Source organism: Notolabrus celidotus, chromosome 1, assembly GCF_009762535.1.
Source record: "Notolabrus celidotus isolate fNotCel1 chromosome 1, fNotCel1.pri, whole genome shotgun sequence".
NCBI lineage: Eukaryota > Metazoa > Chordata > Actinopteri > Labriformes > Labridae > Notolabrus > Notolabrus celidotus.
In genome coordinates this window covers 12,842,713-12,869,158 of record NC_048272.1, presented here as the reverse complement: position 1 = coordinate 12,869,158, position 26,446 = coordinate 12,842,713, and the positions used below count along the sequence as shown (strand labels likewise).

The window sequence follows — 26,446 nt, the reverse complement described above, 5'->3', positions numbered from 1 at the left end:
TAAAAGGCCCCCCTTTTTTACATCCTTTCATCACTTTGGTTCAATGGCTCACTGTCGTCTGCAGCACCTGCAGAATGTGGCAATCAAAACCATGCTTTGAATAGAACCCAGCCAGCAGAGGGTTTATTAGCCTGCCCTTGAGATAAATGAGGGAAAAAGAAGGCACTTGAAGAATATAAAGTTGTATTGTGCAAACTTATTTGAGAGTTAACAGCAGTTTAAAAATAGAATAGGCTTCAATATTCCCAGACATAAACGGCAGGAGGAATGGATCAATGCAAAGACTGATAAAGTATTGATGCATGAAGCATTAGAGCTGATATACAAACAGACAAATGCTCTGTAATGATCTGATGTGTGGTTTAATATGCTCTGAATAAGGATATCCCCACCTTTGTGTATTCAAAGTCCTTACACGCAGGTTTAAAGCCTTTTTCTCACACTAATCTTTACTAAGCAGGGTTGCCTGCTTGTATTTTCCACCTGTGGGAAAAAAAACAGCTCTCCATTAAGAGGTACTTAAGGGGAGAATCTACAGCATGTAATCATAACAGTGGCTAAACCAATGGGTTACACAGCCTGAAGCAAGCTTTGGCATGTAGTGCTCTGCCATGTGAAAGACTTCACATTTGCAGAATGAGTTCATTCGTATCCCAGAGCAGGCCTGCTGTGGGTCAGGCTGTCATGATGGTGACTACCCAGCTGTAGCTTTTGTACAATAAAATCATTTTACATCCATTTGGCAAAAGAGAAGCTGTATGCTGCAGTGCAAACACGCCCTGGGTACGACAACATCTACACTGATGATATCCGTTTAGTGAAATAGACCCACAGCTGGCTCAGTAGTGCAGGACAAAACAAACACAATGGTTGGACAATATTGTTGCTTCTTGTACTAAAGAACAAGAGTTGAAGTTGAATATTCAAAGTGTTTCCATCTGCTAAATCACACCTGTGTTGTGTAACAGAGTTTGTTCACATGCTTATTTCTATTACCAAGTCGGTGAGATAAAACACACAGTTATGATTGATTGAACTGAAGTTGCTCTGCCTCGTAAATAACAGAGGGTGGTTGTTATACACAGTGAGTCTCCTTCCTTATTTTATTCACTACAGTTAGAATTCAGATTGCTAAATCTCTGTGTCCCTCAGCTTTTAGCATCATCCAGAGGGGACAGTGAGAAGGTTCAGTCAGAGCTCGGCAGGCTGCAGACAGAGAATGATTCCGCCAAGGCTGAGGTCAAAGAGGTCCTGCAGGCCCTGGAGGAGCTAGCAGTCAACTACGACCAGAAGAGCCTGGAGGTGGAGGAGAAGAGTGTGCAGAACAAGCTGCTGGCCGAGGAGCTTGCGAAGAAAATGGTGGGTTTGGATTCCTAGAGGCTCATTTCATGCCATGTCAAAGGCAAATGTACATTGCAGCTTAAAACAAATAGACAGGGGGAAAGGAAAAGCAAGAGAAATATGGATGTAACAAGAAAGAGAGATGTGTAGCAATGAAAGGCATGAACTGAGCTACTGTATATGTAGCTGTAACGTATATTGAGGAGAAAAAAGAGAGAAAAGGAGTATTTAGGTACAAAATCATCCTTCCATTTTAGTGCCTGTCTGTCATGGACATGTAGAACTGCCTGTTAAAATGTAATTACAGAGATAATGAAGGAAATTAATGAGCTGCATGGGAGAAAAGATAACAGAGAAAATTCTAATCAATTGTGCAGAAAGCAATCATGAACTGATAAATGAGAGAAAACCTGGGAGTGTTAGACAGATATTTATATAAAGGGTGGGAAAAAAAGTCAGAAAGAAACAATTTTAATCACTTGAGACAGAATTCAGCAAATAGATTAAAATGTTTTGTGCACAGTTGCAGACAGTCAGGGCAAAAGGTCTCAGTTGATTGATTTCACGAGATGTTGGCTGATGTTTTTCACTTTGAAAATAACTTGGCACTAGAAAAGCTTAAAAGCTGAAGCACCCCAGAGCAAAAGATTAACTTCTCTTGATTAACTCAGCTCACTTTGAATGTTGTGTTACATTTCTTACTTCGGAAGCCACAAAGTTTTCTCTAAACAACTTGTTTGAGGTTGTGGTTAAAGGCGGCATTCAGTGTCGCCAAAAGGCTGAATTGTAGTTAACTCATTCTGTCAGACTTTATCCGTCAAGCCCAAGGAATTTAGATATTAATGATATTCACTATCCTCCTTTTATAGTCAGACATATTTATGTCAGTTTTTGAGAGGAGTTTCTGGAGGCTTTGAAAAGTCTAAAAAAAAAACTGCATTCTTAATTAGCGAGGGTCTTTAAAAAACTTAAAAACCTGAGAACTTTCTGAGAGCCCACGTGAGCAGTAGTCCTTTCAGAAGTTTTGTAGCTTTTCACACAAGAGATTTCTGATTTCATCAAGTATTTATTTTTCTCTGTGTATGGTATGAAGTGGGCGGGGGTCAGTTGGAATGAGTGATGTCACATACTTAATGTGCACCAATCAAATTTAAGCAGCATGACAGCTGGTAGGTTGTTTGGTCACTGTCAATCAAACTCCACCAACACATACTGATGAAGCAGATTAACATTTTTGTGTATTGAAATAATCATTTAAGATGTTTTTAAGCTTCGATAGACGCCTGTGTTTTCCTGACTTTGAAATACTTGAGGACACATTGTATGTGACTAGATCCTCATGCACAGGAAAGCACCTCAAAGGAAGTAATAAAGAGATAAAGTAAAGGACCATTGGCAGAGCTGGTCAGTCTTAATAATGTTATCGTCAATGGACTAAGTGATCCATTATTCACCTTCTTAGAACCTCTTAAATATTTCATGCACAGTTTTACACTCTGCCGGAGTGTCCTCCCCTCCCTCTCTGTCTTTCTTAGAAGCTGGTCCAGGGATTGATGAAAGGATTTGACAATATAACTACTCACTGCACAGTTTAACCTCTTAATTCAACTCTAAACTATTTTATACCTCAGTCATCGCTCTTGCCTTCTCTCTGGCCTCCTCTCCCCTGACCTCACCAGACTCCATCCCAGGGACACCTTCGAGCAGCTGACATGGTGTGATACTGAATACAGGAAAGCACACAGTGGGTTTAAAATAAAATCCCATTATTCCAGCCTCTCAGTGTCTTTTTCACCTCCCTCTGGAATTTTTATTACGACTCCTCCACTTTCTGCATCCCAGCTGTTATGCTGATGTGCAGTGTTGCTGCTTTTCCAATTTTTCCATATCTACAGTGGAAATAGAGCGACATTGGCCTAGAAAAATGTTGCAATGGAGTGCATTCATCACTGTCTACGCCTCACCGTCTCCTCAGCTGTCTTCATCCCAGCTTTAGTAGAAACTCCTGCCTTCTTCTGCAGGAGGCCATGTAATTGCTCACTGTCACTCATCTGTTCTTTTTAGCACCTCCATTCATCCACCGTCCACCTCAGCCCCTTCCAATTATTATGATTAACTCCATCTATCACTACACCTACCATCTCTTCCTCCATCTTTACAATAACTCCCCATAAATCTTACTTCAACGAAACTGAACAGTTTTAATTAGCTGCTCCTCTCATTTTAACATATTCATAAATGAACCGATTTCGCTTAATTATTTACTGTCATTTATGCTAAGCTAATGTTTTGACATGGGGAGTGACCTGGAACAATATCACATGGCTTAGAGTCAATGGAGGAGATGAAGATGGAGAGGTTCATAAATCTAACCGTACTCATGGAGAGGGTTAATGGTGCTTTCAGTTGACTGATGATCTATGGGGGCAGCTATCTAAAAACACCATTAAAACCCACAGACATTATTTATGTGGCTAAATATGATCTATTTTATACAGGATTAAAACCTTGAATGTATTTAGTACTAGCACTGTGGGGCCAGATAAGATTATTTTTACATCTAATCAATTTTTGTTGTTCATTGTTGAAATGAGAGCAAGAACAGGGCTGACACTTGGGTCATTCCATGGTCATAGTTCTATAAATCTATAAAGCCCCCCTTGGAGGGCTTTAATTTGTTTAGTCTATAACTGCAAATAAATCAATAGACTGGTTTTCAAAGGCTGATTTCAACATTTTTCTACACATAAAACTCTGCTTTTTTACCTACTGTATTTGTAGGCATACGATACTGTTAAATAAACGAATGAAAACGAATCAGGATTAGTAAAACATTTTTATCCTTGCAAAGAGGAGATGCAAAATCATAATTATGATATAAGAAGGTAAGGCAGCTTTATTTATAAAGAAAATGTGAAAGAGATGTTGCCAAATTTAACCTCTGAGCTGTGCTGGCACACCTTCAAAGTGCCATTAATTGGCAAAGAAAGCATTACGAAGACATTACAATATGAGGGTCAAAAAATAAAAAAATTATGGGCCTGTGTCCACTAACAACGTTTCTTCCATCCCTCCTGGAAGTGCCTCTTTTCTACACATAACCAAAGCAATTCATTGTTTTCAGCCAGCTTCATTGGTACTGTTCTGGTTTTTGTTTTGTTTTTAACTCTGTAAATCACTTTGAATTGCTCTTTGTATAAATGGTGCTTTATAAATAAACTTGGCTTGCCTTGCCTTGTTTTCACCACTCAGTGTCCTGGGCACAAAAACGCACATGGTGTTAGTTTTTTTGTTGCTGTGCTAACAACCCTCTCAGTTAAGAATAGTTCAAAATATGGAGCACTTAATATTGCTTCTTCATCAGCTACCAATCAAATGTGGAACTTTTTTCAATAATAATGGCTTAGGGGAAACTAACTAGACTGAGAGTAAAATGTCCTGTTCTGAGCAGCTGCTAACCCCAGGACACAATTCCTTTCCTTTTTTTCACCTTTTATTTGTAGAAGTCTATCAAAAAAAGGTTTTTTAAAAAAAGCACACAGAGCGATATAAAGCAGACTTAAAAGTCACCACCAAGGGATGCAGAAGTACAGCGACGCAAGTTTAATGACCAAGCAATATTATGCGCCAGTGAATAGCACTCTGAAATTTAATTAATGTGCTTCGGGAGTCAGATAATGAATGCCGTTAGGGAACACAGGCTCTAAAGCTGTCCATCCAGTTACTGGACAGATAAACAAGACACAAGAAGAAAACCTGGCACTTGCTGGTTGTGTTTTTGTCCTTGGTGGGGAAATGGGTGCATTGAGGTGGTTTGGGCTCTTGACCCCTGAAACCCTGTTTAAGGACCCGATCAGCAAGAAAAGCTCAAAGGTCTTGTTAATATGTTGCTCATGTAATCCATGTTGAAAGACTAAGGCTTGGTTTTGTAAGATCAAAGAACTGGCTTCCAAGGTAGACAAACTGCACCCTTCATCTTTCACGGTATTTCATCAGTGTGATCGAGTGAATCCAAACTGTTTCATTGTGTAGAGGCCACAGGAGCTGCTGTATTGTTAAAAAGCTGCTTGCTGTACAGAAAAGGAGAAGGTTGAAGTCAGCTCCATCCTTGATTCTCCCACATCCTTTCACCCAGCGCGGATGCCATCATCCCCTACCTCTAAGGTTTATTGATTTCTAATTTAGTGGCCATTACATTTTGTTGCTTGGGTGTCTTGGATGAGAACGAGGTCAGGGGTTAAAATATGCCTTGTATCCTGCAGGTTAAAGAACTGTGAACCTCTTCCTCTTTAATCTACACATTTTTCACTTCCACCATTATTACTTACATTTAGGGTTTTTCTCTCTTTTTTTTCTTTTCTTTTTTTTTAACTTCTTTCACACAACCATTTTTCTCTTCCAGTGTTTAACTGTTTTTTTCCACTTTGTTTTACTCCTCTTCTCTTACAGGCTCACCTCATGGCTATGGAGGCGGAGCTGTCGCGCATCCATGAGATGACCAGTCACCAGAGGAAACGCATCGCTGAGGTTCTCAACGGGCTGATGAGGGACCTGAGCGAGTTCAGCACCATTGTTGGAAACAGAGACATCAAGCTGGTGAGTTAGAACAAACAGCAGGCTTGTAGTCGTTAAATTCACTCATCAGATGTGTTTAAAAAGTAATAGTCTGTGAGAATACAGGAGACACTCAAACAAGAAATTTAACGACGAGAGTATGCATCAGAGCTGTTAACATTGCACTAATTTAATTTACGAAACACTTAAAATGAATTATCCTCCTTTAAAATTTGAGTTTTGGGGCACAAGTGGCTCTTTTTCTTAGAAAGTCATAGCTTGAGTACAAACATATCAAACAGACCCTCCTGTGATGGCTACTTTTTATGTTTTCCGGTAGAACAGAAGTTCCCAAAGTGTGGGTCGGGACCCCCTGGGGGTTCGTGAGACACAAATGGGGGCTCGTGAGATGTCTTCCAGATTGTTTTTTTTTTTTTAAAGTTATCTAAAAACAGTACATTTTACCCATTATAGTAAAAAATATCCACAAAAATAGACACTAAATTTGAAATAAAACCTGAAAAAAAGAAAATGTAATGAGTTTTCTGCCTTTCTTTGATGCTAGATGACTCCTAAGTTTAGGTTGATTGAACAGTTAACTATCAAAAGCATTAGTAGCAGTCGGTGAATTTATAACAGCACAGGAAACCCAGCCACATGCTCACATAGGTAGGCTTATTTTCTGCAGACCAGCTACATGAAGCCTCATTAAATCACTTCGAGGGACAGTGGGGGTCCCAAGTTTTTGGCACCTGTATTTTGGAGGTCACGGGCCGAAAAGTTTGGGAACCCCTGCAGTAAAACACACCATCTCTTTACATTTTTTTACATACATACGTTTAAAATCAGATCACAAACATGCATAATATTGTGGATTAAATACCATTCGGTGCAAATGCTAAAGTGTAGCCTACTGTTTCCTCTACTTACTCCAATATATATTATTCCTCATAGACAGCCAACAATGTATTATTGTTTTTAACTTTGCTGAGGCCTAGAATATCCTGTCAAAATGGATCTTATAGCCATAGAAACTATCATTCTCCATTTTCTATATATAAAATATGTACAGTATGTGGGTTGGCTCCACCAGCTAGAGGGCTTCTGCACACGCCTCGGCTCTACCAGCGCAAGATGTCAGCACCCATCGAGGGGGTAATTTAGCTTCTCATCTCCCAATGGGAGAGGCAAGGAGACACATATTCCATTTAGTGCCCCACTTTTTTAAGCTGTTAAAGGAGCAAAGAAAAGATAGATGGGATGATAAACTAGTTTCAGGCACACCTTTGGTCATTTTATATTCATAATTAACTATAACCTTAGCTGTTTCACTGGAGACTCCTCCCTGCAACTTAAGTCATTAATTTATTAATACCAAGCAAGTGTAAGAAAACTCCTTTGAAAACCAGAAGGTAAATTTCCATTGCTAAAATTAATGACTAAAAGAGAAGAAGAGTTTCTGCAAGCACACATTGTAATGGTAATATAACTATCCCAACAGTGTTAAATATCCAGTTAAAAAAAACAATAAAATTGACTTATTGTAACATGATTGGTGGCGTTGCAAAGCAATATTTTAGACTCCCTCAGCCTCACTAAAACGTTATCACAAAGCAGCATATTCCCACCAAGACATATTGGAAAATTCACAATGTCTTTTGCATCATTTTGTACAAATATCTCCTTAATTCAGCCTGACATATTCTGCATCTATGGAAAATTACTCATCTTGAAGAGAAATTAAAATAAATGTGTGTATGTGGCTGTGTTTACGATTAACAGCCATCTGACTATTGGTATGTTATACATAAAGCCAGTGAAAGTGCGCCCCTTGGCTAAGAAGTTTTCTATACCACGCCTAAAGATAGGGACATCAAATCATTCATCTTGGCTGTAGTATTTAGATTGCTTTTGAAGTGTGGATGTATAGTCCTCCTCCCACAGTTAACTTCAGCACACCACATCTGCTAAATGATGCTGTTAACCTAATGGATGTGTGCATAAAATGGCAGAAAGAGTTCCTGAGACGCTTCATCCCTCTTTAACTCTCCTGCTGTCCTTATATTATCCTCACTCAATCTTAACCAGACGCCACCGCTGCTTTCATAACTGTCTCACCTCGTCTGCGTCTCATTTATCTTCAGCCCATGGAGATCACCGGAGCGATCGAGGAGGAATTCACTGTGGCTCGCCTGTACATCAGTAAGATAAAGTCAGAGGTGAAGTCCATGGTGAAGCGCTGCCGCCATTTGGAAAACCTGCAGCTCGAGTGTCACCGCAAGATGGAGGAGACAGGCAAGGAGTTGTCCTCATGTCACCTCCTCGTGTCACAGGTGAGGGTCGGAAGAATAGGAACATCTGAATAACAAGAGGGATAGAAGACTTTTGAAATCTGTTAATCAAGTGAAAATCAGGACAATAGTGATTAAAAACTCTCTGCATAATAAGACTTATCTCTACAAATGAGTGAGTGACGTTTCAAGCACAATCCTCTTATCCAGTCTAATCAACATAACAAACACTTACATAGGTCTTTGCACAATGTTGATTACACTGATGAAGAGCAAAGTGCTCGAAATGTCAATCAACTGTCTTTCACATTACCTTTTTTTTGCACCAGAAGCTCTCGTTATGTAAACTGTCCTGACTCCTAAAGGGTTGGGTGTTTTATATTCTTCGTATTCATGTGGTTCATGATGTGAGTTTTCATTTGTTGGCTCTTAAAACAATTCCCTATTGAGCTAGTTAAATAAACAGTCTGTGAAGATCATTCCTCTTTAAAAAGTGCAGTTGCTCTTTGTTGTACAAAGTGTTGTCTGCGGGGACAGGTCCTTTGCTCATCAGTAAACTTCCTGCATCAGAGACACTGTGTTCTGACTTTCAGCACGAGGCAAAGATCCGCTCTCTAACGGAGTACATGCAGAATGTGGAGAGGAAGAAGAGACAGCTGGAGGACGGCTACGACTCCCTGAGCGAAGAGCTGGCCAAACTCCAAGCCCAAGGTAGACTAACGTTATGTTATATTATGACAGTGATCAAAGTAAAACAATAATAATTAAAGTAAAGCTTTCTTCTCTTTGATCAAACATTAATCAATACATCTTTGTTTGTTGTGCACAAATTCACAAGAAATGTTACCCTGAGACCGCTAAAATGAGCAGTTCTAGACTCAACATTAATGCAGCATGAGTAAAGAACTTTGCAGCATTTAGTAAAGAACAGTAGCAAGGACAAACATGCTTTAATAGGCAGAAACCATGAGCAGGACCAGACTCATGTTGGGCCAACCAACGACATATGTATATGCGTAGACACCGCATTGACTGTCTGAGTCATACGTTAACGTCGCCGCCATGTTGAATGTGGCAATCTGTAAAGATGCACGCACACGTGTATGTAGAAACATGCTTCCTGATTGTTTTATATGACCATACTGATGTAAATTTGACTTATCTATAGCAGAGCTTTCCAAATATATGCCAAAAAATTTTTGTAGGGGTCTCCACAGTGTTAATGTTATCTTTTAAAAGCTCCTTCACTGCTTTGATTAAACAGTGTGAAACACCGGCACACCTGTTATACGTACTATAACTCATCCTCGTAAAAGTCGTGCCTACATTTGTTTTTATTTCACATACAGCAGCTGTGTCATAAAAAAGGTCAGTATAAATAAAGTCATCTTAGATTTTGAATTACTTTGATGTGTTTAGTGTTAATTATAACAGTCCTTTTCATCCTGTATTTGAAAGAGTAAATCCCTTCACTGGTTCAGTCAATTGAAATGTCTCAAGCGCTTAGTCCTCACATGATCTAAAACATGATATATGGACAACTGACCTTAATACGATCCAATTAAAAAAAACGATATTTCTGGGGCGCTGGTGGCCTAGCGGTCTAAGCGCCCCACATACAGAGGCTACAGTCCTCGTCGCAGGGGTTGCCGGTTCGATTCCCGGCCGGTCGACCATTTCCTGCATGTCTTCCCCCACTCTCTACTCCCCACATTTCCTGTCACTCTTCAGCTGTACTATATAATAAAGGCAAAAAGGCCAAAAATATAACTTTGGAAAAAAAAAAAAAAAACGATATTTCTCAGTGTGGGCATTTAAAGGTCACAGAGCAGTGGTATGAAAAAGAGAGAGTGAAAACGCGAACGAAACGCACGAATAGCACTGTCTGTGCACAACAGTACAGACAGTGCTGGAAGGCTGAAAATGTGAAATTAAAATGATGAAATATTTGGAGCAGGCTATGGATACAGGTGATCAAACTAACAATAGTCAACAGTGAGTAATGTGATCAAAATGAGTGATCATAGTGAAACAGTAAGACTTGTATGTTGGACGTACGTAGCATGACAGTATAACAGTAGCCTACTGCATGTTATTTCGCATTAAATGCTATTTTTTACAATTAGAAAATGTCTATAATTTCAGTAATGGAGACTATCTATCATTCCACTGCCAAAAAGCAGACTCACTCCTAGTGCCAGCCTTTTATTGATTTGATAAACAAACTTTGTTAGGAGGATGAGTTACAGTATGTTTAACAGGTGTGTCTGTGTTTCACAGTGTTTTATCATAATCATTGTTTTTTCTAAATAATCGTCATTTTAGTACTTACATTAATTGTAATCCTTAATTGTAAAAAGGGTTGATCAAAACAAGTGAAATGCTGTGAAACAGTGATTTTTTTTTCACAAAATCCACAGTTTTCACATCTACTTGTATTAGTTTACACTGCGGCCCCGCCACATTCAATATGACGGATGAGCTGACGTATCGCAGCAGCGGGAAAGCACAGTCAATGTGGCGTCTATGTATATACAATATGTCTATGGGGCCAACTCTTGCAACTGTGCCTAAAGTGGGATGGAGATGAGGTGAATATAGACAGTCAGACAGACAGACAGAGTGTCAACAACAACGGCTCATATAGACTTATACAGGAACAGGAAAGCAATAAAAATAGATTGATCATAATTTTTTCAACAGTAAAGGTCAACAGGTATTCTTGTTATCAAATTAAGTCTAACATCAATAACCAGCCAAAATTAGAATGATACTTTATGTGTTACATCCAGAGCAGCATAAAAGCCACTACTATCTTCTATCAGGTGCAGTTCTCTTAATTGGGCCTTGCGCCCATGCTGCTTCAGATGTCAATGTACTTGGTTACCTCTGCTCTCATAAGCGTTTTGATCTCAAAATGAGGCGGGGTCAGGCTCATAGAAGGTGCTCACCTGACTTAAGGCAGCAGAAAGCATCAAAAACCTGATCTGAGGTCAGTTTCTCAGTACTTTCCAGTTATTTGAAGATTGATTTCAGATAGGAGGAAGCTTAATGGCGCTTAAAATAGCTTATTTATGGGCACAACTTTCTACAAAAAGAAATGTGGAAGGACATGTTGATTAGTTTTACAATGCATGAGTACCACACCGAAACACACCTATGAATAATTTAGTCTAACTCCAACTCCCTTGCACCTTGTACTTTGTACCTTACTTTTAGTCCAATTGCATGCTACTTAAGCAGCAAAAGTGGGTTTGATTTCTCTAAATGCCCTTGTTCCATGCACTTTAGATAATTCCCTGACTGTAAAGAGCATCTGCTTAGGCCACCTAAAGTCTTTCTAACATGCCAAAAAGACAATGCTTACTTGCTGATGTTATGTAGTTTTTCATTTTCATCATGTTCTCATTCTTGTTTGTGAGTGTGTGTAGTAGTCTTACTGTATTGGCATGATGCTGGCACCACATGAAGACTTAAGGGAACCCCATAGTTATTATAATTAATCCTGATGGGAAACAAATGGTTCTACCAAATTTCTGAGCAATCCATCCACTCGTTGTGTTGCAACACTAACAAACACAATTGTAGACCTCGTGATGGTGCTGAAAAGAAAGTCCTTGAATCATAAATGACATTAGGATTTAGCCTCTGGATTTGATGAATATCTGTACAAAATTTCATGGTAATCCATCCTGCTGTTGTTGAGACATTTCAGACCTGACATACTGCAAGTGGAGACCAACCAAAAGAGTGGCATTGCTATCCAAATAAAATTGGACTATGTCAAACAGAACAGTGGGATTTGACTTGTGTTGGAATACACACATAGATTGAGGATGCTGTTCTTGTACAATGTTTTATTAACCAAGCTTCGCAGATAAAGTCTAATGTTCTAGTCAGACCTGAGGTCCAAGGTGCAGTAATGCATAAACATGGTCTGGCTGTACATGCATACTGAACATGTAGCCCTCTGTATTTGTAATGAAAGTGTCTTTGCCTGAGGCTCAGGATGAGATTTTTCTTTTATGTGACTGCAATAACAAACCAGGAACAAAGAGTTGAACATTTATTCAGACTGTTAAAGGGAAGGAGCAAAATATCGATTTGGTCAGACAAGCAAAACAGCGGCTGTATGGTTGATTAAACAGGAAAAATAAACTGCTGCAGAAGCTAAACACATGGTCAAACAGTCAGCAAACAGATCACAAAAATACTGGTGAAGTAGAACGTTTGTCAAATTAAGGAAAATGTTTCAAAGATGACATTCTGCCCAGAAGATAGAAATTATGAATAATGATTTTTCCAAGCACCGAGGGACGTTCTTACCCACCGCACAATGACGAACAATACTCACATCTATCTACATTGTAAATCTTGCTAAATTGCCCATGGCACGTTGGGATGCCAAACTTAAATTTAAGATTAATATTCTGTCAAAGTCAATACAAATCATGTCTGGATGAAGTTAAGCAAAAAAGACAACAAGTCTGTCGCTGCATTTCAGCTCCACTGAACTCGAACTGAGTAGAAGTGCCTCCACTCTCAAAACAATTTTATTGGCTTCAAAGTAGACTTTTTGCCTCTGCCAGAGGAATTCATCTTCTGTCACGACAAAGTAATACAAGAGTGAACAATGATGAACAGCTGAAGTGTCTATACATATCACAGCAGTGGTACATATAGATTAATGGTACATTCGAAGTTTGTGCGAGGTACAGCAAACCGCAGACACTCCCAGGACTCTGATACGATGCACAAATCAAGCCAAAAGCAATATAAGTCCTAAAGAGCCCCACAGGACTGCATTAAACAAGCGGTGGATTTAAGGGGCGGGTAAATCAATTTTGGCCCCACTCCACACCGTAGCCAGGCAGTCCTCGAGTCATTACTGGAGTGGATAACTACAAAGAGCTGCAGGTCACGTCCATCACGTAGCCCGGTGTGAGGTAGCAGTCTCACTAATTTCATCATCAGACACCAGGAAGAGTTTGTAAACAACAAATCAGATCAGCGTGGAATAATAGCTGCCATTACCACTGATATTATCACACCTGAGATACAATGACTTAGTTCACGCTGACCTCGCTGTCAACATGCAGCGCAGGTGCTGCTGTGCTGTCAAAGTCAGGTCACTGTCACCTTTTTCACGAACAGCAGTGTGTTATTTTTGATCAGCCTGTTTTTTCTCCCTCTTCCCTCTTATTGTCTCTCTCTGTCTTGGTTTCTCTCCCTGACATCCCCTCCTGTGTCATCTCTCCTCAATTTGTGTGTGTGTGTTCATTTCAGAGAGAGTGTCAGAGGTGACCAGGGGCGAGAATCACACATCTGACCTGGATTCCTGTGATATAAAGGTAGGACTGCAGAGAGAGTACCTGAGTGACATGAACTTTTTCATGCTGCCTCAGCACACAGCTAGCAGACTAGCAGGTGTATATGCATAAGCATGGTGGTGTGTTTGTTTTCAGCTAGCTTCAATGTGTATGCATGCATGAAGCTCCTGTATTAACCAGGACAAAAATATGATCTCAAATCACCCCATGCTAAAATCCCTTCACTGGCTCCCAGTTGCCTTTAAAATCCAGTTTAAAATCCCTACTCTCACCTACAAATCCCTACACAGTCAGGCCCCAGATTACTTAGCTGAACTACTACACCCTCACCACCCAAACCGTTCCCTCAGATCTGAAATATTACATTTACAGCCCCATGCACTCACTTAAAAGCAGTGTAATACAACTTTAATGACACAGTTTTGTAATCCCTGCTTCCAGGAATCTGTGTCATTACTTTCATTTCCAGATTCAGGATTCCTTTTATTATTATTATTATTATTATTATTATTATTATTATTATTATTATTATTATTATTATTATTAATAATAATAATAATAATTCATTTCTTGATTTATTTAAATATGTCTGTCTGTCTTGTCTGTGTAAAGCACTTTGTGATGTCTTTGTCTGTGAAAAGCACTATGTGATGTCTTTGTCTGTGAAAAGCACTATATTTCTTTATTTATTAGGATCCCCATTAGCATCCACATTGTGGTTGCTAGTCTTCCTGGGTTCCACACAACAAAACAAAAACAAGAAAAACAATTATTTAAAATCACACATTATCTATAAAACAAAGATGCAATAGCAGCCAATTAAAAAATCAACAATGAAAATGAAAAATAAACTAAGTATCTGAGCAAATAAAGGATGAGTAGCATTAAACTACAAAGAATGGAATCAAAAACAAAATTGTCACAAACACCACTAAAAATGAATAAAACAAAGACTTTCAAAACAGTGTCTACATAATAAGTTCTATGAGGAATTCATCAGCATTTGTTTAAGTGAATTTTTTAAAGGTGACATATCACGCTTTTTTCATCAATATATATTGGTCTAAGAGGTCCCCAAAACATGTCTTTAAAGTTTATGCTCAAAAAAACACTTTGAAATCAGATTTTGGTCTGCCTGAAAAGTCCTTTTCTTCAGCAGTCCTCAGAACACTCTGTGTTCCCTCTGACCACGCCCCCTCCGGAAGTGGATGTGCCTCGGCTCTCCAGCACGTTGATCTAATGTTTACATGTTGGCTGAATATACACGGCTGCTCAGAGATCACGTTACTTCAACCCTCTGAATCTGATCCTGACGGAGAGGCGCCTGTAGCAGGACCTTTCTGAAGGATTGGTCATAGATTTAGTGTTTCTTGTTGTTTTATTTATCAGTATGTAGACGTGTGTCTTGGTACACAGCTACAGCTATGAACATGTAGCTATGTGGCTATGCTAACTAGCGCTAGCACTTATCCATGATAAATAAAAATCATCCACTAGATCTTCAAATCTGCAGACGTGGGGAGTAAAACCGACCTTTGTGTTTATTAAGACAGCCTACAACTAGCATGCCTCCCTCCTAAGCTCCTTGTTAGCACACATTTGTGCAGGTAATGAAAAACGGAGGAGGGATTCAGTATTATTTTATACAGTCTATGGGCTGAACAAGCTCCGAGCTCTGACTCCGTGACAGACCGGATATTGTTGTTACGTAACAAAAACACGGAAGTCTGAAACGGCTCGTTTCACACACATTTACAGAAAGGTGGAGGAATCAAAACAGGGGCAGAATGGATTTTTTTCATTCTCGGGGGGTTTGTAGACATGCCAGGGACACATATTTCAGGTAAAAATTCAATTTTGCATGATATGTCACCTTTAAAGAAAATCTGCTTTTGATCATTCTCATGTTGGTGGGGAGTTGATTCCAGGCAGAGGAACCTCTAAAATGAACAGACTTCATCATACAGTTAGTTCTAGGACTTGGTGTTAGCAGATAACCAGTGCTATATGTATAAAAATTATTATGATTATGTTTCAAACATGGATGAATCTGCAAACATTTTCTTACAATCAGTATTTTAACATTTAAATTGAAATGGTGAGATATATCCTATATATGATAAAAATGAAGCTGAAATAAGCCGCCAGATAGCTAAACTTAGCATCAAGACATGAAACAGATGGTCACAATGTATCACATTCTCAGTCTGAACAGACAGTTTGCTTTTGTTTTAATGGTGAGGGTAACGACTGTGAATATTTAGCAGCTGGGGTGTGTTACTGCAGAAGGTCTCAGTAGAACATAAAAACTGGTTTAACTATTTTTGTCATTGTAGTGATCCTATTTCATGGGTTATCGTACCTTTAGGCCGACCTAGGTTCATTCATGCACCCAGCTCCCAGCCTTTAAGCTAAGGTTAGCCAACAGGCTATTGTTCTTTCCTCATATTCATCACACAGTTATACATAGACTGTACTCATGTAGGAATTTTCTTGTTTACAATACTCATGGCACTTTACACTTAATGTTGCATTCACTCACACTCTGACAGAGTGAAGCCTTCAAGCTAGTTCAGGAAGGCAACTCAAACTACTCTGATTTCACCCTTAACATGCGTCATTCTCACCAACATCTAGCAAACATATCCTTCCAATTTGACGGTCTACTTCAGCTGACAGGTTCCTGGTCTCTCCCTGGGCTCTGTCACTGAATTGCTGCACTACACTTTCATTCCCACCACCCTCCCATCATCCACCTGCAGCGTGCATCGAGGGAGTTTACGATTCTGTCTCATCACTCTTTCTTTATGTAATATAATTTTCTAATGGCTAATGAGTTTGCAGCCAAACACAGACAATGTTCTGCTGCTGCAGTGAACATTTTAAATTACAATGTGGGCTGTCTAACTGAAATACACACTCTGACTGGCAGAGGATGCTATCTAATGTGCCCATCAGTGTTAACTGATCCCATATATATGCATTCACACGCTGCTGGAGCAATTTGGGGTTCAGTGTGTTACCCTCTTCAACATGTTGACTGCCAGAGCTGGGACTGAACGGCCAACCTTTTGATTGAGAGACAACTGACTCTACCACGGAGTCACAGCTTCCCTGAGTGGTTACAAATGTGTCATCTGACTCTTGGCAATAAAGCTAAAAAGCATACTTTCAAGAATGTGTTTTTTCACTTTCATGTAAGAAAAAGTGTAAAAGATGCTGATCACAATATACCAGAGCATTTAATTGGCTTATACCATATAAACAGAGCAAAATCCAATTCAATTAATATTGCGACACTGACTCTGCTGCATCAGCAAATGTTAGGCATTTTTCTGTGATAAATGACCTAACCGAAAAGCACTCGTGGCACTAATTTGCTCCTGTTCCCTCCGATAATTGAACAGTGCATATTGTGGACCAAAGACAGCAGAGTCAGTGACTCAGAAACTAGTTAACAGAAAAACACTTTTTCAGAAGAGTACATGCTACAAAATAATGAGCATGTATGAAATATATGTTGATAAATGATAGGGCCTTTGTGCAGATCACATTTCGAGGTAATGCAGTAATCCGTTCATGTTGTATTTTAGGAATAACGAAAAATATTTACTTGGTTTCAAACAGGCAAAAAGCTACTGACAAAGAGAACCTCAGACCTCAAAATTAACACACGTTACGTTCTGATTTTTGGAACCATCCATAATTAGCTGGAAGTATTTATACATTTTGTATTTTCTGCCTGTCACCTTGCTGTATGTGTGTGTGTGTGTGTGTGTGTGTGTGTGTGTGTGTGTGTGTGTGTGTGTGTGTGTGTGTGTGTGTGTGTGTGTGTGTATTCGAAACTCATGTGACAGTCGATGTCCACATATACACAGTGTATTAATTTCTTCTCTCTTTGTTGTTTAGTCACTTTGTCTTCCTTTTCTCCCACCTCTTGGTACCCTCTCTCTATCTCTTTCTCTCTCATTATATATGCCCCCCCCTTGATGCCCACACCTCAGAGGGCTCTGGAGCAGCAGATGGAGACGCACCGTGAGGCGCACAGCAAACAGCTCGGCCGCCTGCGAGACGAGATCAATGAGAAGCAGAAGATCATTGATGACTTAACCGAGTCAGTCCTTCATTGTTATTCCTCACCTTCTCTTGTGTGCTAAGTCAGGCTTTTTGAGTCACCACAGAAATGTGCATGTTGCACAGCAGTGGAGCATGAAGAAGAGTGCCCCTAAGTAAAAAAAAAGAAAAAAGATAATGCCATAGAAAAGGTGTATTTACTTTGAGAGGAGATGCTGCTTATTTATTCAGGTCATACATGTGGTGAAAGGCAGACAGCTTTCCTACTCTGTTTGCTGTCTGTGGGCACAAATCTGAAATTCAATTCTTCCCTCATAAGCAGCGTGGAAATGCCAAGAATCTGGGATACACGGTTACAGTAGTTGAGTTCTCAAAAAAGTCTAAGCCCCGCTAGCTTCAACAGGGTCTGAAATCAATATGTGTGGGTGGTTGACATGCTGAGGAAACTGCAGCATGGAGGGACTTAAGAGTGAAGCCACTGCTGATCCACAGTGTGAGAAGCTGTTGGGCTGGTTCCTTCAGAAATAGGCCCCTAGAGGTGCCTCGTTTTGAGGATGTTCTGTACCAGGCGTGACCATCTGGGAGGATGGTGCAGGGAAGACCCATTTGAGGGGGTAAAATACATTTCCAAGCCTGCCAGGGAGTGTCTGGTAACACCCAGAGAGCAGCTGCAGAGGCGTCTGAATGACAAAGACGTGTGGGGATGCTCCACTTGTCCTGCTGGCATAGCCTGATTTGGATAAGCAGCTTGAGAATGAATGGATGGATGGGTGTCAGTGAGGTAGAAAGAATCTCAAATCGGAGCAGAGTGGCCTTTTAAATCCTTAAAGCAGAGAAGAAAAAGTGGGTATGCATAAAACATTTTTTTCCAAAGGTTCAAGAATCAGAAAAGGACAGCAAATTTAATAAATTGAAGAGCACCTGGACTCAGGTGCTTGTAAAGGTGTGCACACTCCTGCTCATTGCCTTATTTCACACACCTGTACCCCAACGGGACACATTCTCCTTTGCTCCAGTTTTGACCTAACAACACACTAAAGGGGCATCCATTTACCTCTGTGATCCATGTGGCTCTAATGTGACCTTCGGGGAAACATAATTCCTAACCCTGCATGCAGAAATGGTTCCCCTTCATTACTTTTCTTCCTATCGCTTTTAAATTCTGTGCACATCGCTGAACTGCAACTTAATTCCTCTGACTCACACAGGAAGGGCAATTTATTGTTCTCATGTGACATCAAGGTAGAGCTCAGGCTTCTCTAAGGTCAAAAAGGAATCCATCATGATGCCAGCAACTGTCTCTTCCTATGAAACTTTTCGACCAGTTAAAAAAAGCTTCAAAAAATCTCTCCTTCATTTCTCCTGTAATATTTCTTGTAAAATGAATGAATGCACGGTTGTAAAACTCTTCAATGGACAAGTTAGAGCGTGTAAAATTAAATGGATATTTTTTTAAGGTCAGGAGAATTAAAAGACTTTTCCAGACAGTTCCCATTAAAATACAGATTGAACTTCACTTTTTAGTATTTCACCAACATGCTCCAGAGAGTCCCTAGATTCCTCGGCAGAGCGAAGTTTCTTTTTTCAACTGAACACTTTGAACCTTTCCATTAAACCCCTAAGTTTGCCTTTGTTCACCTTTTCAGTTGTAACCAGAAGCAGCAGCTGGAGTTGGAGCAACTGCACTGTGACTATGAATGCCTGAGGAGCAGAGAGCATCACAAGAGCCGGCAGCTGGAGGAACTGACGTGAGTCTCTGCTTTACTGTCCTGGCCTGGCCGCCTTTCAAACAATTCACCATATGGAGGCCTGGGGGCGAGCTGCCTACTTTGATTCACGTCTTCCATTTCTCTCTGTCACTTGTCATCCTCGTGTCTATTTATTTTCCTCTCACTCTGAAGCTCTGACTGCTGACTATTTACAGTTTGTGTGTGTGGAGAAGTACAGCCGGTTAGTGGCTCAAATTATCTGGACCCCAACCCCTTGCCACGTTCTCTGTCTGTCTTGTTCTTTCTGTGTAACTCTCATTGCATGTTCATTATGGAGTTTTGGGATAAGGTAGCAGCTGGCCGCTGATAGGCCTCTTTTTGCGCTGACCTTTGCAGCATATTGCATCAGATGGCAGATGGGTAACAGCCCACGAGTGGGGCAGCCAGCCCATGTTGCGTTTGTTCTTTATTCATTAATTATTCCTGCACTCATTTTGAGTAAAGAGAATTTCATTAAGAATATCCCATCCGTCTGACTCTTTCCCTGTCTTTGTGTAGATTTCTTCATGAGCGACACGAGCAGTCAAAGCAGGACCTCAAAGGGCTGGAAGAGACTGTTGTAAGTCATTATTTGCTGTCACGATTCACTGTGCTCCCTTAGAGACCGCCGATCTACTAAATACCTCATAACTGCTCTGGCTGGACTATTTATTCTCTCTGTCTTTCTCTTTATGCTGAAGGCTCGTGAGCTCCACACCCTGCACAACCTCCGCAAGCTTTTTGTTCAAGACCTCACGACTCGAGTTAGAAAAGTAAGCCAGAACCTGTCTTACATAAAAGCTGCAGTTCCCCACATGAAACCTTTGTTTGCACACACCGCGTTTTGGAGCTTCACTATGTCTGACAGAAGTGCTATTATTTTATGTGTTGCTAATTTATGTTTGCTGTTGACAGAGTGCACAGATGGAGCGTGATGACAGTGGGGGATACATCACCCAGAAACAGAAGATTTCCTTTCTTGAAAACAACCTGGACCAGCTTACAAAAGTTCACAAGCAGGTAACAAAAGGCTTTTAATAATAAAGAATGAATTATAATAAGTGAGATGGGAAAGAACATTTGATCTTTCTGCAGTAAGGACAGATCATTTATTTTTTCCTAAGGTGTTGAAAACCTGGTTCTCATTGTGCCTTGGCGCAGCAGTAGTGCAGAGCGTCTCTGCTGGGTGGAATATAAGAGAGGAGGGCAAAAAGAGCCAGCCAGATTAAAATACAAGGCAGTGTGCGTTTGTCATCACTCTCCTATGGGCAAAACTATTGCTGGCACCATCAATCATTTCACTAAAGCAACTTCACATGAAAGTCTCCTTGAAACAGAGCTGCAGGAAGTGTAAAACCATGCTGCCTTCAGGGAAAGACAGCATAAAGCAGTTACTTAGATTAGATAAATGAACAAATTCATCATTCAGGTGCACAAAAAACCCGCTCTGTGTTTCTCCTCCTGTGAGCCCACACCCAAGCATTCGAAAAGAAAGGACAAAAACACAAACGCAGACTCTCCCATCTTTCTTTAATACTCCTAAATGGACTACGGCAGTCGACCAAGTGTTGATGTGCTAAACGTTCTGCAGACTGGCACATACACTCAGGGCTGGCAGATATGTGGGAGCTGCACTGCAGCAGTCTGTCAGGCAGAAAACCAATCCTAAAGTGGCTGCTGGGAGTCTCCATCCCGTTCACCACCTGCTGATACGATGGGAAAGGAAGATGAAAGTCATGGTCATAAATCAGCTCCCAGAGAAAAGTGATAATACTCCTAAAGAGGACTGGTGGTGGACATTGCACCAGGGTTATGTATGAGTTTCCATGACCTCTGTAAAGATAAGGTAATATGTGCTTGTCTGGCCATCTGTCTCTACCAGACCTAAACAAGACTGTCACGACTTAGCTTATGACACTGGCTGATTTTTTGTTTTTCCCTTTGAAATGACTCATCATCAAATAATAAAAGACCACAGCCAGGTATTTTGGTTCCTTTATCCTTTGCCTGCTCCATCTGCTAGATAGATTTGCTTGTTTGCTGAGCCCTCAGGTCTCACACTCAGTCTCCCTGCAGGGTTTGCATTAGTTTGCATGATCACGTAGCAGCAGACTTCTACTGTTTAAGGAGCAGAGTCATGTGATTTTAATGTGCACCTTTCCCATGTAGAGGAAACATACAGTGTTCAGCAATTTAAAATCAATAAAGCTCCACATCTATTTTTCTCCACGTTAATGTTCATAAACAAACAAGACAATTATGTTGAAGCAACCATGTCGGTTTTCACCTTGATTGGTTTTCATAACAATTGTACCGGGTCTACTATACCTGTCAAACTATTGTGGAGTTTTACTTGGTGTCTTGCCAAGGTGTGAGTTGAACATCTGCGATATCAGAGCAATAAAATTATTTGTTGAGTTAAGTACATAGAAACATGACAGAATTGGCTAAAAATATTTTTCAAGCTAGTCATCTCTGTTGACTGACTGAAGATTTTATTAGCAAGGGAGTATTAATGGCCTTTAAGTATGTTCTTTATTTGTGGATAAGGCAATTGGAGTAAAGGTGCATTGGCCAAACCAACCAAATAGTAATTATTCTTTAGGGTACCTACTTTTACTACTTACGTCAATAAAAAAAAAAGGTGTAGCTTGTAAGACTTAATTTGGAGTCAAGGTTTTCTTGTCCTTACCTTCAATAAGAAGGTAATGTTATTAAAATGAAATAATAAAATAATATTCTAAACTATATATATATATATATATATATATATATATTTAGATGATAAATATTATATAGTTAATGATGAGTAAAGTTGTTTCGACATGTTTTCACCCTGGGTGCAAAGATCTTTGGCCATAGACTCTCGTTAAAAGTTGTACATGCGCAGTAGCTTCAATACAAGAGATAGACCATTGTGGTTTTCGAAGCGTCCTGCTACATACTACCTAGCAATGTAGTAGGCAGTAGATACTGCCTACTAAATACTATGTTTGAATTTAGTCTGTAGTATGACTGCTCTGTTGGATCTATTCTGCAGTACGCTGGGCCAGACATCACTGGATTTCCAGTTTCGGAAAGCGGAAGTAAACAACGGCCAAGCTGATAGCGAAACTGATTCTTCAGCATCCACTTATGATTTAAAAAGTTAAGCAGTGTTTTATATTGAATTAAAAAAAATTCAAAGCACCTAAAAGCAAAGTGCCCCCCTTCAAAAAAGAAGAAAAAAGAAGAAACGTAACATTAGCACTGTGCATTGTGGGAAACAGTACATAAGGGAGACTGGTCCGATGCATACTGAGACATTTACCTGAATCAGTATGACATGAGTTTTGGCATAATGCAGATTTTGCTCTTGTTCACATACTACATACTACATACTACACATACTGACTTTTGGCCAAATCAGTACGTACTTCTAGTATAGAAGGCGCTTTCGAAAACAGCCATTGTTTCATTTGCGTTAGCTTGCCAACTAGAAGATGGAATTAAAGTTTTTGAAGGAATGTCTGTTGTTACTGCTCCAGGACTTGTACTTCTGTCCACTTTGCATTGTAACGGTGAGATAGTGTAAGAAATGGTAAATTACTTACACTAAATAGTTTGGTTGGAGATGAGTGGCTGTAGCTAACTGGTTTACTGATATTTACTGTCTTCACCATAAAAATAATGTAAGAGAGTCTCTGGTTTTTTTTTTTTTTGTGGCGGTCAAGCATGTTTACTCTGCTAGAGGGCAGTAAGACATTTTTTCAACTGATTAAAATTTTTACTCCTCAGTTTCATTCAGCTGCTCCAAGCACTTTGGCTCCAACTGACAAAAATGTGGGCAATTAGCCACTTCCATTGTTGTAAGCTATTACTGCTGCAGGGGTTCTATCAACAAAATAAAGGAGGAATGCCTTTTGAGTAGAAACACTCAAAACAAAACAAAAAACAAAAAAAATCCTTTTTTAAAAAAGAAACACCAGAAAAAGAGCAAAACCTCATACCAATGTATCAAAGTGTTAAAAAATAATGCAGGCGGGAGTTTTTAATTTACATTGTTTTCTGACTACAATTGATGGTTCCCTGACCTGAAAATGAAAATTTCAAGCCAAACAATATCACTACACTGTTTTTAAAATAATGCATCCTATAAAAGGTTGCATTATAAAATAATGTATTCTTTTTTTCTTGACATTTCAAGCCATTCTCTGAGTATACTGAATGTGTTATTTTTTGTGTGTGTGACAGCTGGTACGTGACAATGCAGATCTTCGCTGTGAACTTCCAAAACTGGAGAAACGTCTTCGGTCTACAGCTGAGCGTGTCAAGGCGCTTGAAGGTGCACTGAAGGAGGCAAAGGAAGGTGCGATGAACGACCGCCACCGCTACCAGCAGGAAGTGGAGCGAATCAAAGATGTGATGCGGGTTCGCAATCCTTTCCGCCGGCCCCATGCTGCACTGATAGGTAACCTTCGCCCCTCTCACACAATCTGCTGTTAAAAATAGACCTGCAATGCCATTTGCTGTGAAAATAAACCTGCAATGCCATTTGCAGTGATGTACACATTGCAGCAAGTCAGTGATCCATTCCATGTATTAAAATGTGAGCTTTGGGCATTAACATACAATATAGGACACATTTACATCCTTTGAATTTTGTGTAAAGTCATATTCAAGTTTTTCTTGACTGCTTCAGTGTCTTTTAAGCTAGTGATACACACCACAGCAGTTAAAAGACATGTTTTAAAATTTAGGAAATTCAAAAATGCATTGCAATTTCCCTTTGTCATTGCTGGAGTAAGATAAGGTAATGTTTTGATGGTTTTAGAATGTTTTAAAATTTTGTCACTCTTTTCTTTTATGTTAATGTCACCATAACAAATGTGTTATTTTCTCTGCAGCCAACACCCCTAGATATTCACAAACGTATCCCTTCAGTTTGAATCTCATTATAAGAGGAAAACAAAGAAGATCAAGGACTAATGTTTCACAACACAAAAGTGTAGTAGTGTGTAATTCATTTTGTAGAAACAATGTGAAATGTCTTGGCCACTTAACTGCTAAGGTTGCACATGTAGCCACTCATGTCAATCAGACCTGACCATTTCATCGGCTTCGTATCCGATGTTTTCCCCTGCAGTGCACCGTGAGAAAAATCATTTGGCATGGAGCAACCATCCGTACCATGTCTTCACCGTGTGATTCCCTCACAGGCAACATCCATGGTTGGATTTGCTTCCCTCCCGCTTCATCATCTGTCATGTCTTCACTTCCTCCTATCAGAACACCACACATTCATTCACCTCCTCCTCATGCATGAGCGAGCCAAGAGACAGGTTTTCTGACACCAGTCTTGTAGCTCACTCAGAAGCCAAAAGCGCTGGAGACTCAAGTTCACCGCTGTCTTACACAGAGAAGAAGTTGTAGAAACTAAACCCACATACAGGCTTAAATTGTTCAAATGTATTATTCTTCAATAGTTGTGATGTTAGGCTGGAGTATTTTACATGTGAAGATTAACACAGTGAGCCTGCTGTCCTGTGAGAGACAGTTTATTAGCAGTTTGAATCCATTTTGATCACAGAGTCTCTTCTTCGCTGTGTTCAATTGAAGATAATGACACTCATGAATTTTAATTCTGCGTGAAAAAAAATTAGACACGTATGCTGCTGTGACAAAATTAACTATTGATTTCAAAGTGTTTGTGGCTTTCAGCAGTTTTGTCAAAGGGTATTTATTTCTTTGGAAAACTATGGTAATATCAGAAATGCCTATGTTCATCTCAGCCTGCAGGAGGTAAACGTGTTTGATTGACAGCTGCTGGCAGGCTGTCTGCATGTCATAGTTAAACCACAGTGAATGAGACAAAGCAAAGGAACAGAGCACTTTCTCTTTCACGTAATTTGTTCATTCTGCTGGTGTTGGTCTCAAAGAGAAGGGACCACCAGCAGCCCGCACTTGACTGGAGTGACATTACAGCTCGCTGGCATGCTTAGATGCTGTTTCACTGTTGCAGCTGTGCCACTAATTAGCTAACAACAAGCTAAGGATCAGCATTAGGTGTATTTTCATCTTTGTGAATGAGAAAAGATGAAGACTTATGCAGGATAGCTGATGTGTGTTTTTCTAAAGGTCATGGCTTTAGTGTTGATGCTGTTTCTGCTCACCTAATTATCTTACCACAGCCAGAATGCTGATACTTGTTTGGCTGTTTCACAAGCTGTATACAGAAAGTGAATGTGGCCAGCGTTAGGTCAGGGGTTCTCAAACTTTTTGGGGCCAGGGACTCCTTACAGGTGAGAACATTTTCCAAGGACCCCCTCATAACTATAACATAGATTAAGCACATGCTTACTACCATTTGCACTCATAGATGCCCTTGGAACGATTTGTATTTTAAAACTTATCAATCTAAATACTTCAGACCTGTTCCATAGTGATACACAGAAAACACTTTAATTTGAATCATGTTAATACCACTTGTGTACTTTAAAACAGAGGGTCATTTTATTCTTTGTGGACTCAACATGACAGAATTTATACTCTTCCACTGTAATGAAGTCTGAATGAGTGATACGTGACAGATTGATGTGAGTGACATAATCATATCTGTTTCTATTGGCCCAAAGTTAACTAGGGTAGGAGTAATGGGCCAAATATGTTGGTTTCATTGGCGCAAATGGTCCTCATCTGTATATATGATGTTTTTAATGACAGAACATTTTTATAATTTTTAAAAATGTATTATGATTATTTCGCGGACCCCCACGCTATGGTTCGCGGACCCCCTGGGGTCCCAGGACCCCACTTTGAGAACCACTGCGTTAGGACACCAGTGTTATTGCCTGGTGCCATTTTTGTTTTTTAGCGCCTGGAGTGACCACATTTGGTGAGCACGCATCGTTACAAACCTTGTGTTTGATTCCAAAGTAAAACCACCCTGATATATGGTCTGTTTTACATAATGCTGCAGGAAAGCAATACAAACTGGCTCAATTTCTGAAGCCAAGGCTCTAAGTCTACCTTTTGTTTACAGCTTATGGGTTGTGTTGTAGGACTCTACACCATCTAAAGACACTGTGATTTATAACTAAGGGACCCACAGAAAACTACACACACAAGA

At 39.9% G+C, this 26,446-nt stretch overlaps 1 protein-coding gene across 3 annotated transcripts in view; it reads left to right on the top strand.

The window, feature by feature from the left end:
• Positions 1–26,446, top strand: part of kif5ab (kinesin family member 5A, b) — a 92,135-nt gene that overhangs the window by 53,279 nt on the left and 12,410 nt on the right. For all 3 annotated transcript variants that reach the window (XM_034694662.1, XM_034694672.1, XM_034694679.1), the window contains exons 14-24: positions 1,153–1,359; positions 5,791–5,937; positions 8,040–8,228; positions 8,780–8,897; positions 13,473–13,537; positions 17,521–17,630; positions 19,237–19,338; positions 19,858–19,918; positions 20,040–20,111; positions 20,254–20,358; positions 23,572–23,788. In XM_034694662.1, coding sequence (XP_034550553.1) covers positions 1,153–1,359; positions 5,791–5,937; positions 8,040–8,228; positions 8,780–8,897; positions 13,473–13,537; positions 17,521–17,630; positions 19,237–19,338; positions 19,858–19,918; positions 20,040–20,111; positions 20,254–20,358; positions 23,572–23,788 — 1,393 coding nt within the window. The remainder of the gene's footprint in view (positions 1–1,152; positions 1,360–5,790; positions 5,938–8,039; positions 8,229–8,779; positions 8,898–13,472; positions 13,538–17,520; positions 17,631–19,236; positions 19,339–19,857; positions 19,919–20,039; positions 20,112–20,253; positions 20,359–23,571; positions 23,789–26,446) is intronic.